The sequence below is a fragment of the Schistocerca americana genome, chromosome 2 (assembly GCF_021461395.2).
Source record: "Schistocerca americana isolate TAMUIC-IGC-003095 chromosome 2, iqSchAmer2.1, whole genome shotgun sequence".
NCBI classification, from domain to species: Eukaryota; Metazoa; Arthropoda; class Insecta; order Orthoptera; family Acrididae; genus Schistocerca; species Schistocerca americana.
Window position 1 is genome coordinate 624,020,317 of NC_060120.1, and position 20,068 is coordinate 624,040,384.

Genomic DNA, 20,068 nt, shown 5'->3' on the forward strand with positions numbered 1-20,068 from the left:
GGAGGTGACAGGACAGAGTGGGTGGAAACTGTTGAATGGAGGGTGTGAGGACGGCAGGTTACCGTAGACTGAGGCCAGGATGACATCAGGAGCAGAGAATGTGTTGTAAGGGTAACTGCCATTTGCAAAATGGCTCTGAGCACTATGGAACTTAACATCTGAGGTCATCGGTCCCCCCTAGAACTTAGAACTTCTTAAACCTACATAACCTAAGGACATCACACACACCCATGCCCAAGGTAATACTCAAACCTGCAACCGTAGCAGTTGCGTGGTTGCGGACTGAAGCGCGTAGAATCGCTCGGCCACTATGGCCGGCTTAACTGCCATCTGCGCAGTCCAGAAACGCTGGTTGTGGAGGGGAGGATCCAGATCCAACAGTACCTGCATTTTGACAATTCTCATCCCTTCCACATCAAAAAATCCCTTCCATACAGCCTAGCCACCTGCGGATGGAATATCTGCAGTAACAAGGCCTCCCTTGCACAGACACAAAGGCAGGTGCTATGCCCCAGTCCTAGTTCACAAACAGATTTTCCACACCATATCCCTACATACCCCCAATCTTCCCACTACCCCCAAGAACCACCTACACAGGAGTGCCCCCTTCATCACCCAATACCATCCTGGACTGGAACAATTAGAACCCATTCTTCATCAGGGCTTTGATTATCTGTCACCATGCCCCAAAATGAGGGACATCCTACCCAGGATCATTTCCACTCTCCGAAAGTAGTGTTCTATCACCCATCCAACCTCCACAACATCCTAGTCCATCACTATGCCATTTCCAATCCCAACCCCATGCCATAGGGATCATATCCCCGTGTAAGACCAAGGTGCAAGACCTGCTCAATCAACCTGCCCAGCACTTCCTATTCGTCCTTGTCACAAGATTATTCTACTCCATTAGAGGCCACCTGTGAAAGCAGCCATATCGTGTAGCAGCTGCAATCACTGCACAGCCTTTTACGTTGATATGAAATGTTGTATGGCTAGGGCCTCCTGTCGGATAGACCGTTCGCCTGGTGACGTCTTTTGAGTTGACGCCACTTCGGCGACTTGCATGTCAATTGGGATGAAATGATGGTGGTAAGAACAACACAACCCCAATCCCTGAGCAGTGAAAATCTCCGACCCAGCCGGGATTCGAAACCAGGCCATTAGGTATGACATTCCATCATGCTGACCACTCAGCTACCAACGTTGATATAAATATCAAGAAGCCAAACTGTGGCCAAGAGCAAAGTGGACCATCTTGTTGCACAACATGCAGCAGAGCATAATGACTTCAATGGCTGCTTCACAACCTGGACCATCTGGATCCTCCCCTCCACTATCAGCTTTTCTGAACTAAGCAGATGTTAGTTATCCTTTCAACTAATTCTCCACTCCTGAAATTATTCCACCCTCAACCTATGGCAACATACTGTCATTACCACCCTCCACCCGATAGTTTCCACCACCTCTGTCCTATCACCCCCTCCCCACTCATGTCCCCTCACCCTCACTGTGCAGTGCTCTCTGCATGGAGCCATAATCTTTTCCCTCCTCTCTTTACCACTCCCTTTTATTCCCTCCCTTCCTCTGCCCCACAGCCACCCAATGCTGCACCTGGTAGCCTTGTCTGACACCTCTAGCACCTGCACACTCAGCCAAACACCACTGTCTGTTCTTCCCCCACACACATCCTACTGCCTTTTCCCCTTCCCCTCTCCAATATGGACTGTTGCAACCACTTGATGAATTTCAGTTTCAGTCTGCCCTGAGGAACAAGAGACAGCGTTCAAGTGTGTGTCAGGTGTGCTTGCTTGCATGAATGCATGTGTGTTTCTGTTTTCTGATGAAGGTTCTGCTGAAAGCTTAATGTGTAACGTAACAATCTTTTTGTTATATCTGTCTACAACTCCATGTGTCATTTTTATAGTGAACAGGAATCTTGTTGTTGTTGTGGTCTTCAGTCCTGAGACTGGTTTGATGCAGCTATCCAAGCTACTCTATCCTGTACAAGCTTCATCATCTCCCAGTACCTACTGCAACCAACATCCTTCTGTATCTGTTTAGGGTATTCATCTCTTGGTCTCTCTCTACAATTTTTACCCTGCACGCTGCCCTCCAATACCAAATTCGTGATCCCTCGATGCCTCAGAACATGTCCTACCAACCGATCCCTTCTTCTAGTCAAGTTGTGCCACAAACTTCTCTTCTCCCCAATCCTATTCAATACCTCCTCATTAGTCATGTGATCTACCCATCTAATCTTCAGCATTCTTCTGTAGCATCACATTTCGAAAGCTTCTATTCTCTTCTTGTCCAAACTAGTTATCGTCCATGTTTCTTTTCCATACATGGCTACACTCCATACAAATACTTTCAGAAACGACTTCCTGACACTAAAATCTATACTCAATGTTAACAAATTTCTCTTCTTCAGAAACGCTTTCCTTGCCATTGCCAGTCTACATTTTATATCCTCTCTACTTCAACCATCAGCAGTTATTTTTCTCCCCAAATAGCAAAACTCCTTTACTACTTTAAGTGTCTCATTTCCTAATCTAAATCCCTCAGCATCACCCGACTTAATTTGACTACATTCCATTATCCTCGTTTTGCTTTTGTTGATGTTCATCTTATATCCTCCTTTCAAGACACTGTCCATTCCGTTCAACTGCTCTTCCAAGTCCTTTGCTGTCTCTGACAGAATTACAATGTCATTGGCAAACCTCAAAGTTTTTTTTTTCTTCTCCACGGATTTTAATACCTACTCCGAATTTTTCTTTTGTTTCCTTCACTGCTTGCTCAATATACAGATTGAATAACATTGGGGAGAGGCTACAACCCTGTCTGACTGACTTCCCAACCACTGCTTCCCTTTCATGTCCCTCAACTCTTATAACTGCCATCTGGTTTCTGTACAAACTGTAAATAGCCTTTCGCTCCCTGTATTTTACCCCTGGCAATTCAGAATTTGAAAGAGAGTATTCCAGTCAACATTGTCAAAAGCTTTCTCTAAGTCTACAAATGCTAGAAACGTAGGTTTGCCTTTCCTTAATCTTTCTTCTAAGATAAGTAGTAGGGTCAGTATTGCCTCACGTGTTCTAATATTTCTACAGAATCCAAACTGATCTTCCCCAAGGTCGGCTTCCACCAGTTTTTCCATTCGTTGGTACAGAATTCGCGTTAGTATTTTGCATCCGTGACTTATTAAACTGATTGTTTGATAATTTTCACATCTGTCAGCACTTGTTTTCTTTGGGATTGGAATTATTATATTCTTCTTGAAGTCGAAGGGTATTTCGCCTGTTTCATACATCTTACTCACCAGATGGTAGAGTTTTGTCAGGACTGGCTCTCCCAAGGCCGTCAGTAGTTCTCATGGAATGTTGTCTACTCCCGGGCCTTGTTTCGACTCAGGTCTTTCAGTGCTCTATCAAACTCTTCATGCAATATCGTATCTCCCATTTCATCTTCATCTACATCATCTTCCATTTCCATAATATTGTCCTCAAGTGCATCGCTCTTGTATAGACCCTCTATACACTCCTTCCACCTTTCTGCTTTCCCTTCTTTGCTTAGAACTGGGTTTCCATCTGAGCTCTTGATATTCATACAAGTGGTTCTCTTTTCTCCAAAGGTCTTGTTTAATTTTCCTGTAGGCAATATCCATCTAACCCCTAGTGAGATAAGTCTCTACATCCTTACATTTGTCCTCTAGCCATCCCTGCTTAGCCATTTTGCACTTCCTGTCGATTTCTAGCCTTCCCATAATTGTTCAAATTCCAACCTAAACTTTCCATTGTTTGAAATTCAGAAAATATTTTTGGCATCTGCATCTACATCACCACTCTGCAGTTCAGACTTAAGTGCCTGGCAGAGGGTTTATTGAACCACCTTCAGACTATTTCTCTACCATTCCACTCTCTAATGGCTTGAACACTTAAACAAAAACCCGCTTCTCCATTCACCATGTGAATCAAAATTGTAATAAAAATGTGACTTTGCTTTGGTGACAGCTGGGGCCAAGTTTGGGTAACTTGAGCCCCCAAAGTTGCAGTGTAATAAGTGAGTCAGTTGTCAACTCACCCACTCGTTGTGGGGTGGACATGCCGAAACCAGATAGCCCTTTTTGCCATCATTGAGAAAACTTCGTCTCAATAAGTTTGAGTCCTTTGTTAAGATACATGTCACTGCTGGCATGTGCTGCCCCTTGATACCAGTATGTAATCTCTTCGAGTAATGTGGTTTTTTATTTGTTCCAAAGTGTCATAGGGTTCAAAAGTCCACATGCTCAAAATGATAGTGAAGAACTCTCTCAACATGGCTGATGACTGGCTCAATCAGTGTCCTCCATCATAAGTGTCCCAATGGCCATCATCTTCCAAAAGTCCCAATGTCCCACATGCTTGCTGGTATGTGGCTTTTTTCTGTCCATCATCTATTTGAGGATCTGAGAACTGATGGGTGTCCCGTACATGGGTCAATATTGCACTGTGTAATTCTGCCCAGTACATCTAATGCCTTTTAAAGGGGCATTTTGCACATGATGCTTTCATTCTTTCCATGATGCATTCCGTATGTTATATTTTGGTACTTCCAAGTACAGCAAAATTTGGGCAAAGTCATCCAACTGACACAGATGGAAAAATGCAGTCACAATGGTAATGGGTGGTGTAGCTACCCGATCGCGTAAATTGGACTCTGTGAAATACACACGCACACCATAGGGAAGGTGCACCTTAAGATGAATCACTATCAGGTGCTTCTCGTGACATGGTAAACCCAATATCATCCATGCCACTTCGTTTCTGCTCACATATTGACCACAATAGACAACTACACTTCATCTCTTGTTTCAGTATTAGTGTAGCACACTGCTGCATAATACATATCACCTGGTCATTACCTTTTCTATGTACTTGCAAATGTATTCCATTGCCTGAAGCAAGTTACAAATCTCCATATTAATGTGTGATTTAAAACTTTTAAAAAGGAGCAGTAAGTAAGGAACCAATCAGCTGTTTGTCCACTATCTCTTGCGCGGTAATTTTCAGTTTAATTGTAATCGTATGTCCCTCCTCCTCGGGTGCTCCGCATCTGTACGACAGATATCCATTCTTGTTCATTTGGGTCTCTTAACAGAGCCTGAGGACACTTTTTTGTGCATTTCTCATCCTACATGTACTCAGTCATGGTTGGCATTCATACTGTGTGGCTGGCGGATGTCAGCCAGTGTGAGCACTATGTTCATTTTCGGTTTCTTTTTCTTCGTCCTACCCATCCGGATGTTACATTTTTAGGTCTGTTTGATCATGTGGCCCTCTCCTTTCTTTTTTCTAGTTTCACCAATATGTAGTGATCTGGAGCCCTTGCACTGACTGGCCCAACCTCATGTTATGTGTTACCAAATATAATAAATGAGTTGGCTTGTTTCAGTAGTCTGGTCTTCTGGTTTTTACAGATGCGTTGCATTGTATTTCTTCTCTCCTCTCCTTTGTAAAAATTTCTGTACAAAATGAAACAATGCAAAATCCAGGATGGAATAATTATGAAAGGACAGACTGCTACTCACCATATATAGAGGAGTGTGAGGGGGGGAGGGGGGGGGGGGAGAGGGGGAGGGGGGCAGAAAGAAAGGAAGGAAGGAAGGAAGAAAGAAAGAAGCAGGTAAGCCGTGGTCTGAATAAATAATAAGTACAATTGAAGTGGATCTCTTTAAAATAAAGTAAAATTTTGCTTATATCCATTTTTAAACAATGACGTTGACAATCTGGCATATCTGATAATACAGCACTGACATAGCCCTGAGCATGCCTGCCAGTCAGGCTGGTCAAGGTCCTTCTGCACTGAAATACCAGTACATCATTTACTGTGTCAAGCATGGTGAGTGATTAATTAATCCATTGACTCATAATCAGGAGAATTGCAAATTAAATCCACATGTTGCTACCTAGATTTAACTGTTCCATAGTTTTCTTAAATTGCTTTGGACAACTGTCACTGAACTCACACAAAATTCCATAAAATAAATGACTAAGACATCAAATATTTCACACACACCTCTAAATGTGTACATTCAATAAAAAATACCATCATTATGATAACTATGAAATCACATTATTGTGTCTCGTGTCATTTTCAGACTACTATCAATGTTTTATACAAGTAAAAGAAAACTTGTGTGGTGACAAGAAAATATTTACTAGTTGCACAAACAGTAAAAAATTGGTGACAGGAAGAGCATTTGGCCACAAAGTTAAAACAAAATAAATTTGTCAAATCATGAAGACAGCACACCCCATATGGTGAGATAAATGCCAGGAGAGAGAGAGAGAGAGAGAGAGAGAGAGAGAGAGAGACAGACAGACAGCACAAGAATCAATGAAATATTTATATTTCTGCTGTTACAGTACACATTGTTAAGGAGAAACTCACATGTCTTCCGGTGGATATCGCCCAATGCAGTAATCTCCTATGCTAAGATTAGGTGTTCCTGCTTTGATTTCAGCGCCATTCTGCAGTTCCTTCTCCAGTTTTTGATAACTGTAAGACACAAGATAAAATATGTACAAAATGAATGGTCTACCAAAGAGATGCTGAGATCTATCTATGTTTATTTTCTGGCAGTTAATCAAGCTCCCCTTAGCAGATACTCATGGCTATAACTTCTGTTGCACAAGAAAAAAGATGGGTGCAAGATGCATTATGGATAGAGGCAGACTTTGTGGTGTCATCAGTGTGCTCCTGTCTTTGTGTTGCCAAACCTAGTAAAATAACAGTGGGGTAAGCAGAACATTTGGCCACTGTATTTCCTTTGATAACCATCACCATCACTTCTTAAAGTAATACTTATTATTGCATTTGCCACTCTTAATGGACAGTACACTGATAAGACTTTCATAATAAACTAACATGAAAATCAATGACAAATGTTCTGTGCACATATTGAAACACATGTTATAGAGGGACCTTGAAAAGTGATGTTACTGCTTGGAGCATAACTTATTACACTTTCTGTCACTGCATTTTGCCCCGTGACCCACCTTATGTGCACACTACTACAGTAGTCGTCATTTCGATTACGGCTGCAATTATATGGTTTCATTTGCTTTCTGAGGTGAGAGCGAGATATGAATAACGAAACAAAACTTTATAGGATGTGTGTTTATTATTAACAGCAAAATACAACAAAAATGTGTACCGATACACTCCAAAATGGTTGAAAATACCATCGGAAGTGTTACACATTTGTAACTGTCAAACTGAGAACCTCCCTCACTCTGCTGCTACATTGCCAGTAAGTGCCATCTTCAGCTGAGGCACTTTCTTTAGTAATGGCAGCCTCTGATGTCCTAATGATGAAATATTTTTTTAATCAAGTAATCTATTTAATAATATAATGGAAGGAAACATTCCACGTGGGAAAAATTATATATAAAAACAAAGATGAGGTGACTTACCGAACAAAAGCGTTGGCAGGTCGATAGACACACAAACAAACACAAACATACACACAAAATTCAAGCTTTCGCAACAAACTGTTGCCTCATCAGGAAAGAGGGAAGGAGAGGGGAAGAGGAAGGAAGTGGGTTTTAAAGGAGAGGGTAAGGAGTCATTCCAATCCCGGGAGCGGAAAGACTTACCTTAGGGGGAAAAAAGGACAGGTATACACTTGCACACACGCACATATCCATCCACACATACAGACACAAGCAGACATATTTAAAGACTAAAGTCTTTAAATATGTCTGCTTGTGTCTGTATGTGTGGATGGATATGTGCGTGTGTGCAAGTGTATACCTGTCCTTTTTTCCCCCTAAGGTAAGTCTTTCCGCTCCCGGGATTGGAATGACTCCTTACCCTCTCCTTTAAAACCCACTTCCTTCCTCTTCCCCTCTCCTTCCCTCTTTCCTGATGAGGCAACAGTTTGTTGCGAAAGCTTGAATTTTGTGTGTATGTTTGTGTTTGTTTGTGTGTCTATCGACCTGCCAGCGCTTCTGTTCGGTAAGTCACCTCATCTTTGTTTTTATATATAATCTATTTAATAATTTTGAATTGTGTTCAAGACCAACTTTATGGAAGATTCACTGCAGCAAAATAAAAATTGTGGTGCCCCAGTGCAGTGCTAGTTCTGTTCGCATGAAAATCATGTTTGTAGTATGGTGATTTAGCCAGGACAACATAGAAAACAAGAGTGGGGAATGCTAAAAACATGCAAAACAAAATCACTATAAAGGGCTACAGTAAAAATTTAACAGGACATTCTTGTATGCATATAAAATGATTTTGTTTGATCAGAGCAGAATAAACCAGAAACCAAATCTTATAAAATGAAAGTTATTAAAATGTTTTAAGAATGTTTAATTAATAATTGCTAATATAGTGTTATCATTTAGATGAAACTAGTTATCTCAATCAAGACATTTTGCCATCATACTTTGCCTGCTTTATGTTGGTTGTTTTCCAACTATTTTTAAAGAAAGTGTCAAGAAGTAAGCTGAACAGTGATCTTGCATCAGACTTTTTGGGATTATTTCATGAAAACTATTTGCACATAACATATTATGCCACTGTGAAAAGGAGGTGTTTCTGACTTCCAACAGATACTGGTAATAATTTCAAAAAACAAAAACTTCAGTCACACAATGGGAGCTGACAGAGTAAATACGTGGGCTGTTCTGACCTTATTTTTTATTGTTGAAACTAACAATGGTATCAGGGCGCTCTGTGTTTGTAGGGATACGTAGCGCAGATGCATGATTTTTTTCGTGACTATGGAAACAAGTGGTTGCTGGCTACTTATTGACTAGAGAACATTTGTAAGTGATAGTTGTCAGATTTTGTGTTGTGGGCAAAATGACTGAAAAATTGGAACAATGTTACTGGATCAAATTTTGTTTTAGAATTGGCAATTCTCACATTTAAACAATTCACATGATTCGACAAGTATTTGGGAATGAAGCAATGGGTACCACACAAATAAAGGAGTGGTACAGCCACTTCAAAGATGGCTGAGCATCAACGAAGAAAGGCAGGCTCTCAAACATCTGTGAATGAGGTTGTTATTGATCAGAAACAGGATTCCATTTATCAAAATGAAAGCATCCATCATTTCCAAGAGTTAAAAAAGCAAAGCAAATCTGCAGAAATGTCAAAGTTGTGCTGTGCTGACCATCTTTTTTGACTCCAATGGTGTGGCCCATCAGAAGTACGGCTCATAAAGCATTAGTGTCAATACAGAGTACTACCAAGAGGTTCTGCCTCATCTTTGCGAAGCAGTAAGGTGCAAATGGCTGGACGGGTGGTCAGTAGGCAGTGGGCACCTTCACCACGATAATGCATCTGCTCATTGTTCTCAGTTCATAGCTTTTCGATCAAACACAACATGGCTGAGGTTTGTCAGCCTCCCTGCTTCCCTGACTTGGCACCAAGTGACTTCTGGCTTTTTCCTAAACTGAAAAAGACTCTGAAAGGGACCATATTTCAGAATAGGGAGACATTACGCAGAATTCAACAGAGCAGCAGCACACAATGGCAAAAGAGGCTTTCCAGTGATGCTTCCAGCAGTGGCAGCAGCACAGGCACCAACTCCATGGGGCTTGAGGGGGCCCGAGCCCCCTTGTAAAATCACAAAATTATGATGGAATTTTCCTTGTTTGACGATAGCTGCCTTTTAAAATACATTCAGTAATGAGTTAAAACAAATAATTATTATGGCAGTAAGCAGGTTAACAAGTGTGAATCACGATAGTGTTACGGTACTGCGGGCACACTTAGAATTTTTCCCAGTGCATGATCCTTCAGGTAAAGTCTGGCGCTGGCTGGCCAGCACTGCGGCCATGGTGACATCAAAAGAACTGGAGCAGAAGCACCTGGAAACCTCCGCCTCGTGTCACCTAGATGCTTCAAGACATTACAGTGCTGCGGTTATATAAAGCCCAACCTGCTGTCGCAGTCATTCAGTGTGGATAGCTTTGTTCAGTGCATGCTGCAAACGTGTTTAGTGTTCCAACTTTAGTGTCCAGTGGACTATTTTATATGACTATATTTTATTCGTTTATTTTAGTCTCTTAGTGTATTGTGAATTAAGTTTGCAATGGATAAAATTGTTACCAAAAAGGCGCGATTGGAAGTTGATGATACTGCAAATCAACCTCCAACAATTACTGTGTTGTCAATTGCTTCGTCATCTCCAGGCGAGAACCGTTCACAGCCAAAACCTAGACAATACGGTAAGGGAAGATCATTTCCGAAGTCTTGGTTGATCAAATATACATGGCTAGAATACGAAGCATCTACTGAAAAAGCTTTTGCAAAACCTGCAAAGAAGCAGATGCCAAAAAACTATTACAATTTTCTTAATTAAAAAGAGAGAGAGAGAGAGAGAGAGAGAGAGAAGATGCATTTACTTCTGTAGGGTTCCCTAACAGGAAAAAGGCTTTGGAAAAATTCCGTCTTCATGAAAACACGTTTATGCATAAAGGTGTTCTGAAACTAAATTCTATCACTAACTGAAGTGTGGCCTCCCAAATGAATGAACAGTTCCCATGATATTCAAAACAAGATCATTGATCTACTAGGAAAGTCTGTGTTGAGAAAGGTATTGGCTTCAATCAAAAAGACTGAACTTTTTTCTATTATGGTTGATGAAACAAGTGATTCTTCGATTCATGAACAAGTGTCATTTTGTACACGTACTGTTGATGACTCCTTAATCATCAATGAAGACTGTATTGGCTTATATGAGACCCCCAACACTGAATCACAAACTCTGTTTAGTATTTTAAAAGTTTTTGTTCGTCTTGATTTGTCAATGGATAAGTTAAGAGGACAGTGCTGCGACTTTGCCTCGAATATGAGAGGTAAGTTCAAAGGGCTAAAAAAGTTAGTTTTGGATATACAACGAAAAGCACGTTATGTTCACTGCACTGCTCACAGTTTAGACTTGGCAGTTGTAGACAGTCTCCACCATCTTACATCTATGAGGGGTAGTATGGCTTTAACCAATGACTTAATAAACACCGTAAGGAAATCCAACAAAAGGATGGGACTTTACAGAAGCATACGACCACGCTGGTCAACGACCCCTGTGCCCGACTCGATGGACTATGTAAACTTCTAGTATCTTGAGAATATTGAAGAACTTTGAAGACCTTCTACAGATATTTGAAACATTTTTTGCAGAGGACAAAACAGAGGCAGGTTACAAATGTGCAGGCTACCTTGAGTCAATGGTACAATTCAAGACTTATTTCTTTTTACGCCTTTATTGCCATGCAATGGATCCCAGTAGCGGATGTTAATGAAAAAATTCAATGCCCTCATCTAATTATTGCTGACCTGGAAAAAATATATGAGGGCTTGATTTGCATATTGAATGGAAAGCATGATAGTTTTGAACACTTTTGGGAATTTTGTTTAAAAGAAAATCCATCACAAGTTGATGATCCTTCGCTTCCTTGGAATTGAAGTATACCAAAGAAATATGAAAACAACAAAGCCAGCTCACAGCACACTTTCAAAACCCCAAAGGAATACTACAAAGCTATTTACATTGAAGTTTGTGAAACTGTTCAATTTGCATTACTGAGTGCTTTGCTTCAACTGGACACACACAGGTCAATGCAGTTGAACAAAGGTGTTTGCTTTTAGTAAACAGAGGTGAAACAAATTTGTAAAAAATCAACTGAGTTTTCCAAAAATGACCTAGACATTGAGAGACTGCGCTGACACTTGAATATGAATATGTTAGCCAATATTGCTAATAAAAAACATCTGGTCTTAAGAAACATGTGTGATGTAAGAAAGTACATTACACAAGAGCCTGCAGTTGGAGAAATGTTATGTGAAGTAGTGAAGTGCATTAAGCTTCTCCAAGTAGCTCAAATCGCGACAAAAACAGCAGAATGGTCATTTAGCGCCCTTAGATGCCTGAAGTCATATCTCCGATCAACAATAGGACAGAAGCAATTGAACAACTTGGCTGTTCTTCATGCCCACCGACATGTTTTGGATGAATCGGATATCTAACCAGTCATCAATGACTTCATATTCAGTAATCCAGTCAGACGGTCAGCATTTGCACCTTTCTAAAGACACTCTAGCCCTAATAATGGCATTTAGGGCAATATTAAAAATCTTTATAAAATAGAGAATTAAATACATACATAATGTTAAATTTTCAGTTTGAAAATATTAGTACTAGTTTATTACTGTATTACTATACTATTGTATTAGCTATTTTCAAATACATAAATATTTTTAAGGTGTAAGACCCAAAAAACCCTCTATTTACATACTTTTTGACTGAAAGTATTTGGCATACTGTATTAACTTTATTAACTGTATTAAAGCATTAACTTTGAGATACTGTTTTTATTTAATGAACCTTGAGCCTTACTCAAAGTGCTATTACTGTTGCGACAGCAATATTTTATGTTTTGTTCTTTTAATGATAGTTTAGGATTTATTTAAATATAATTTCAGTCTTTTCAGAGCTATATATTCACTGCTCTGTAATAGTCTATAAGCATGATTATTACTGTAAATTAAATTATCTTTTTATGAAAATACCGTGTGTGTTTATGTTTTGTTTCTTTTTTGAAAGTCAAAAAATGTGTCAGGCTTGTCGAGTTTCCCAGAGTGTTGAGTTAGCGAGAGTCCAGTTTCCGGGATTCTAATGTTCATCATATGACTCTAAAATGCTTAAAAAAACTTTAAAACTCACTATTTTTCATCTAATATTTAAAAAATTTCCCGGCACAAGACCCCAGTATGCCCCCCCCCCCCCAATATTTTTTATAAGTCGGCGCCCCTGGGCAGCAGCGCTGGGAGTGACGTGTAGAAGCTGAAGGGGACTATTTCAGGGTGACTAGTGACAAAACAGCTGTATCTAAATAAACACTGATTTTATAAATAAAACTCTTGATACTTTCTGGACAGCCCTTGTACAAGTAAAATGTGGTGTAGAGAGGCAAACATACTTTCAAGCAATTTTATGTTCAAATGTTCAAATGTGTGTGAAATCTTATGGGACTTAACTGCTAAGGTCATCAGTCCCTAAGCTTACACACTACTTAACCTAAATTATCCTAAGGACAAACACACACACCCATGCCCGAGGGAGGACTCGAACCTCCGCCGGAACCAGCCGCACAGTCTATGACTGCAGCGCCTTAGACCGCTCGGCTAATCCCTCGCAGCAGCAATTTTATGTTTTAGCCAAAAGTGCCTTTTATGTTACATCAGAAACAATTTTTAGCACATGAAAATTTTGGTTAAGAAGAACAAAATTACCTCTGTCTGATGCAAAACACACACACACACACACACACACACACACACACACACACACACATTGTAATTTGGAACTACATTTACTCACCTTTCTTCCCATTTGGCATTTCTTATGAAGAACTGACTAGGGCTATCAGCAGTAAAGAATGCAATTTCAGTGTTGTCTTGCTCTGAAAGAAATGCCCATTGGGGTTCCAGACTACCCTCCTTTTCATTTTGGCACTGCTGAGCTTCTAAAAACAATCAAGTCATTAGCAGGCAAAAATCATAAAATTTATCTCTATTCTTAACTAATAAGGCTTGTTAAAATATCTCTGACAATTTGCTATCTTTTGGACAAATTCTTTTTTGAGTTACAGCACACACACATCTGTCGAGTACACTATGCCAACTGACTACACAATGCTGGGACTGCAGTTCTACAGCTTGACTACAGAATTGCAGTCTTGGCCTGGCAATGTGTACTGGTCTACTGCGGTATTTATAACTTTTTACTTGATTGTATTTCCTTCCTGTCCTACTATGTCTGAAGAGTGTGTGTGTGTGTGTGTGTGTGTGTGTGTGTGTGTGTGTGTGTGTGTACTGCTGCCTGAAAAAGCATGTCAGGGAATCGTATACACCTGAAGTAGATCAGTTTTTGTTCCAGTATTATGCGTAACTTGGAGCAAACTGGTTTCAGTTACTGTAATACTCGTTTTCTTATTCCCTTTGACATTCAGTACAAGCCCAACCACTGCACTTTCTTCTTTAACTTTCAGTATGAGAATCTTTAACTATTCCTCACTTTCTACCATCAATATGGTATCATCTGGATATCTAAGGTTATTTATATTATCTCAGCTATTTTACACCCATCAGTTCTCTTACTATACTCTGCATATAGACTGCATAAATAAGGTGAAATATACAGCCTTTAATACTCATTCCCCAATCTTGACCCATTTAGTTTGACATATTGATTGCAACACTTTCACCACATTTTTCCAGTGACTTTGCACAAGTTTGCTGGAATTACATCATGTTCATTAAACTTGTTTTTATTGTTATTTTCTATGACCCATTAGACTTCGCTATCTAACATCTTGTTCTGATTCTTAGTTCAGATTTACATCACCATATATTTCAAAGTCCTCCAAAGCAAGTTCCATGTAACTAAAGATTGTGATTTGGCGGAAATGATTGTTTCAAGTGCACAAGAAGTCGGTGGCCTATGCCAAAAAAATAAACAACCAAAGAAATTCAGTGCCAAAACTGAAATCCTTTTACAACAGAGGAGAGAAATGAAAATCCAAACCAATCGTGACATGGTGGCGTATTCCGAACTATGTAAGGCAGTGCGAAGAGAAATGAAAACTGACATACAGAAATTCACTGAAGACACTTTACGAGCAAGCTTGGAGAACAAGACAAGTTTAAAGTCAGCCAAACGCAAACTCACAATAGGTAAAAAGCAGATTATCGCACCCGATGGAAATGAAAGTCGAATCACTGAAAAGGAGGCAGTTTTGAAGTTCATCAGAGACTTTTATAGCAATTTGTATAGCAATCCAGGGGAAAATTTGAGTGTATCTAATTTAAATGATATATCTAGTGTTCCAGATATACTCCCATCGGAAGTCAAGTGTGCTCTAGATAGCATGAAGAAGGGAACAGTGCCAGGTGATGATGAGCTCAGCGTTGACATCCTCAAACTGGCAGGAGAGGTAACAATAAATCACTTGGCAAAAGTATTTACTTCCTGCCTGCACTATGCTTCAATCCCACTATCGTGGAACAAGGCTAAGATTATTTTGATTATTTTGATACACAAGAAAGGAAGTATTCACAATATTAAAAACTACCGTCCTATCAGCTTGCTCTCAATTTTGTACAAAATTTTTACAAAGATCTTGTTAAACCGAATTAGTTCCACCCTAGACTCAGCCCAACCTATAGAACAAGCTGGATTCCGAAGCAATTTTAGCACTATTGACCACATTCTGACCGTTAGTGAAGTGATAAGCAGAGCGAATGAATACCAACTGCCTCTCTGCATTGCCTTTGTTGACTTTGAAAAGGCATTTGACTCCGTTAGCCACGTAGCTGTCCTCCAAGCTTTGAGTGAGCAAGGAGTGGGAGCAGCATACATTGAAGTGCTCAGGAAAATCTACGAGAATTCTTCAGCTTATGTTAACATCGGCGAATCAACTCAAGAATTCCGCATCATGAGTGGTGTCAAGCAAGGCGATCCCATCTCCCCAAAACTGTTTCTCTGCTGTATTGGAAATGGCTATGTCAAAGCTGAGCTGGGAAGGTAAGGGAATTAGAATTAATGGAAGAAGGCTTACCAACTTGAGATTTGCTGATGATATTGCCTTACTGGCCAAAGACTTCGCAGAGCTCCAAAACTTAGTTACAGATCTTGCATCGGAATGTCAGCTGGTTGGCTTGAACATGAACCTTTCCAAAACAAAAGTAATATCCAACAAATGGGTCCCAGCTGGAGATGTGAAAGTCAAGGACAGTCTACTAGAAGAGGTCAGTGAATATGTCTACCTTGGCCAGATTATAAATATGAAGGGAGACATAAGACCAGAAATCTATCGACGCATCAAGCTTGGCTGGCAAGCATTTGGGAAGAATTCAAAAGTATTCAGATCAAAAATGCCAGTAAATCTGAAGAAAGCAGTATTTGATCAATGCATTCTTCCTGTGATGACGTACGGATGCGAGACATGGACACTGAACTCATTCACAAAAGGGAAACTTAGGACAGCACAGAGAGCCATGGAGAGATCAATGCTGGGCTATACAAGAAAGGACAGGAAAAGGGCAGATGACATCCGGTCTGTGACGAAGGTTAATGACATCTTAGAGAGAGTAGGTTCCTTGGAATGGCAATGGGCTGGCCACGTCGCAAGAAGAAAAGACAACAGATGGACGAAGTTAGTACTGGAGTGGAGTCCGAGAGAGCACCGGAGGCCTAGAGGAAGACCACCAGACAGATGGGACAAAGACATCAAGAAGATCGCTGGTAACACCTGGCAGAGAACTGCCCAAGACCGTCCCACTTGGAGAAGACTTCTGAAAGCCTACCTGAATCCACGACTCGAAGAGTCCACATCATCTAATGATTGAATTGGCTGATGATGATGATGATGATGATATTTCAAATATTTTAGGGTAAAAAGAAAATACAATTAAATAAAAAGTCATAAATCCAACTGTACACCATAATTACAGTGCAGTAATTGGCACTCTTCACTGTGTATAAAACCACATAGGTGGTATGACCTACACTTGCAACAATCAGAAGCATCAGTAAAGATTAATCCTTTCAATGTTGAAACTTAATCTATTTTAGTTTAAAGCAATGTAAACTGAAAGACAAACAGTGAGCTTTCATCTTATAACTTCCCTATTTAATGCTGCATTGCAAATTTCAAGCTATATTAATCCAATCTTTGGTTAGGTATGCTGTTTACAAGGTTGAAACATACCTTGTAAATTTCTTGATTCAGTTGGTAAAAATCTTCTGTTTGAAACCAGAATGGGACAATAAGCAAAGTAGTTCTCAAGTTGAAATCTTTAAATGAGGGATAAAAAGTACACAATGTGTACGATTTAGGTCACACTAAATTTAGTCTATATCCAGTATCCATGACATCTGTGTGTTGTGGAATCTCAGAACATTTTCTGAGTTCAAATATAAAGAGGTATCTCAAACAGAATGACCTCTCTCATGCCAACCATCATGGATTCTGAAAACATCAACCACGTGGACCAAGGCAGTCAGGAACGTGCAGTATCTCTTGACTTCTAGAAAGCATTCGACTCAGTAATACACCTAAACTTACTATCAAAATTACAATAGTATGGTGTCTCAAGTGACATGTATGACTGGGTTGAGGTTTCATTGGTGGGAGGACACAATAGGTTTCTTGGATGGAGAATCGTCGACAGATGTAGACGTAACTTCAGGTATGCCCTGGAGAAATGTGCTGGGACTCTTGCTGTTCATGTTGTACATTAATGACCTTGCAGACAATATTTATACTAACCTCGGAGTTTTCACAGATCATCAGTTATCTAAAATAAAGCACTGTCACAGAAAAGTTGAACGAATACCATCAAGTCTTGAGAAGATTCAAAGTGGTGCACAGTTTGGCAACTTGCTTTAAATATCCAGACAGTCAAACTTTACACTTCACAAAAATGTAGTATCCAAAGACTACAAAATCAGTGAGTCATGGGTGGAAGAGGTCAACTAATACAAACACTCAGGTGAACAACTTTGTAGTGATATGAAATGTCATGATCACATAGACTCAGCCATAGGTAAAGCAGGTAACAGACTTCATTTCATTGATAAACACCGGGTAAATGCAATCAGCCTACAGAGGAGAGTGCTTACAAAACACTCCTGTGACCCATCCTAGAATATTGTTACAGTGTGAGAGAATTGTACCAAATAGGACTAACAGGGAATATTGAATATATACAGAGAAGAGCGACATGGGTGGTCACAAGTCTGTGTGACACATGGGAATACATCACAGAGATTCTGGAGAAAATGAAGTGGCAAACATTTGAAGATAGATACAAACTATCCTGCGAAAGGGAAACAATTTTAAGTGATGAATCCAGGAATATATTACAACCTCTTATGTATTGCTCTCACAATAACCACAAAGACAAGATCAAATTAATTACAAAGACAAGATCAAATTAATTACAAAGTCAAGATCAAATTAATTACAGAAATCACACAGGTGCTTAAAAGTATTCCTACTTCCCGTTCCCCATAAATGAATGAAATGGGTAAAAGCCCTAATAATGGCTGTAGGCTTCACAGTGGTTTGTAGAGTATGGATGTGGATGTAGATGAAGAATGAAGTAGCAACTTGCAAGAGAAGATGCAATGTTACTCATTGAATCTCCATATAAGTGCATCTGCATATCGTTCTTTTCCTCTTCAACTTCATGCATCCATTTGCTGGAAATGATGAGCATGTGTCATAGCACACTGCTTCCTAGGTTGGGTAGGAATCTCCCGTACAGTTTATCAGCTGGTACACCTGTGTGTTCTGTTGTGTACTGTGTTGTGCTTGTGCTTCCAGGTGATTTATGTGCAATGATGTCTCTAAACTTTAAAGAAAGCATGCTGAAATTTACAGATGATTGCACACAAAGAGAAGTCATGTGGAACTCCACTTTTAAAATTTATTTGAATAAATATTTCAGTACCCTCAGTACTAAGCATGGGCTTGACTTGATAGAAATAAAAATGTGGTACAAAGCCTATGGTCATATTACTGTACAGAATGTGATAAGTCTTGAAGTAGGAAAACAGAGAAGGAAGTAGGCTACATATTTACAAAAACTGCATATGAAAACTGCTGACAAAACTTCTTACTTTGGAAACTTAATAGTACATAAACTAATGAGTCAGCCACCTAAACAACTGAAAAACATGGCACAGGTGGAGATTCTCAACAAATTACTAGAAACTGATGAGGACACTGATAATGTAAATATACATTTGGAAAACACAACCTCTGCTGTGGTGCATTCTAGGAACAATGATGTTTTTGAATTTTCAGCATTCAAGGACTTTGATCTATAATCGTTACTGAGCAAAGTTGTATAAATTATTATTTTTATAAAATGAAATACAAATGATGTAACGTAAACCAACTAATATTTACATAACCATTACGAACATCCCTGAAATGTTTCACAGTTTCATAAATAATCACTTACCTGCTTTGTTTGTAAATGCGAAATAAATATCTCAAACTTGTATATTTGTTGCCAGATAAGAAAATGTTATTGTCAGCCTGATCACTGCAAAAATTGCAGTGTGTATAATAGTGTGTTGATTAGAGATACAAGTTCTCAGTTTCACAAGCAGAATATAAAGATCTTGCTGCAATATTTTTCTGAATTTTTGTGAACAAAAGTCATTATCATTTCGTATTCTCACTTACAGTAATCCCGTTATTTAGGTACTGTTTTAACCACAGCTAGCTCTGTGTTTTTTCTTTATGTTACCTTTCTTTGCAATAAAGTTTGGGGGTGGATGCATAACAGACTACTTGAATAATGAGGTAACATATGGACATGAAAGCATACTTTTGAACAGTACATTCTGTTTGTTAATTTTTGTGTATATGGTTTTGTACTCATGAGGTTGTGCTTTCTCGTGAGGTTGTACTTGCACACAAGGAAAGAGGCATTGTATGATTATACAAGAGCCTTTTTAGATGATATTACCTATTTCATCATCTTGAAATAACATATGGCCTTCTCCAGAATGAGAACATCTTTACTTGCTATTCTAGTTGGAGAGCATGTTCTAGTCATTCTGGGACATCTTGTCTCTCAGTTACAAATACGATTACAGAGGATCTGAACATAACAAAGAACGTCTGATCACAAAGAGAATTTCTTAATATGTCTCCACTTCGTCTGCTCCAGAAACACTATGTATTGTAGGGAAATCAATGCTGAAAAACAATTTTATCTTAATTTCCTCTTTAGATTGAAATTTCCATCCAGTGTCACATCAACAACAGCTTTCCATCACCAAGATTATCAGAGATGGAGCACTATCTCAGTTGAACAAGAATGAGTAAGAACTGGGAAATCATTAAAGAGGGTGTACCAGCATTCAGTAAATGTGTTTTAAGAAACCACATATAGCTTAAAACAAGTTGGCTGAATGGTATTTGAAAACAGCTCCTGGTTGTATCATATTTGAAACAAACTCCTGCCACAAACAATGTCAGTGTTT

At 39.4% G+C, this 20,068-nt stretch overlaps 1 protein-coding gene across 3 annotated transcripts in view; it reads right to left on the reverse strand.

Moving 5' to 3' along the window:
* LOC124596376 (putative ATP-dependent RNA helicase TDRD12) overlaps nucleotides 1-20,068 on the reverse strand; it is a 470,123-nt gene that overhangs the window by 127,400 nt on the left and 322,655 nt on the right. For 2 of the 3 annotated variants that reach the window (XM_047135489.1, XM_047135491.1), the window contains 2 exons: nucleotides 13,382-13,526; nucleotides 6,433-6,540 (listed from right to left, as the gene is read on the reverse strand). In XM_047135489.1, the coding sequence (XP_046991445.1) occupies nucleotides 6,433-6,540; nucleotides 13,382-13,526 (253 nt within the window). The remainder of the gene's footprint in view (nucleotides 1-6,432; nucleotides 6,541-13,381; nucleotides 13,527-20,068) is intronic. The other variant, XM_047135490.1, reaches the window with a different exon arrangement.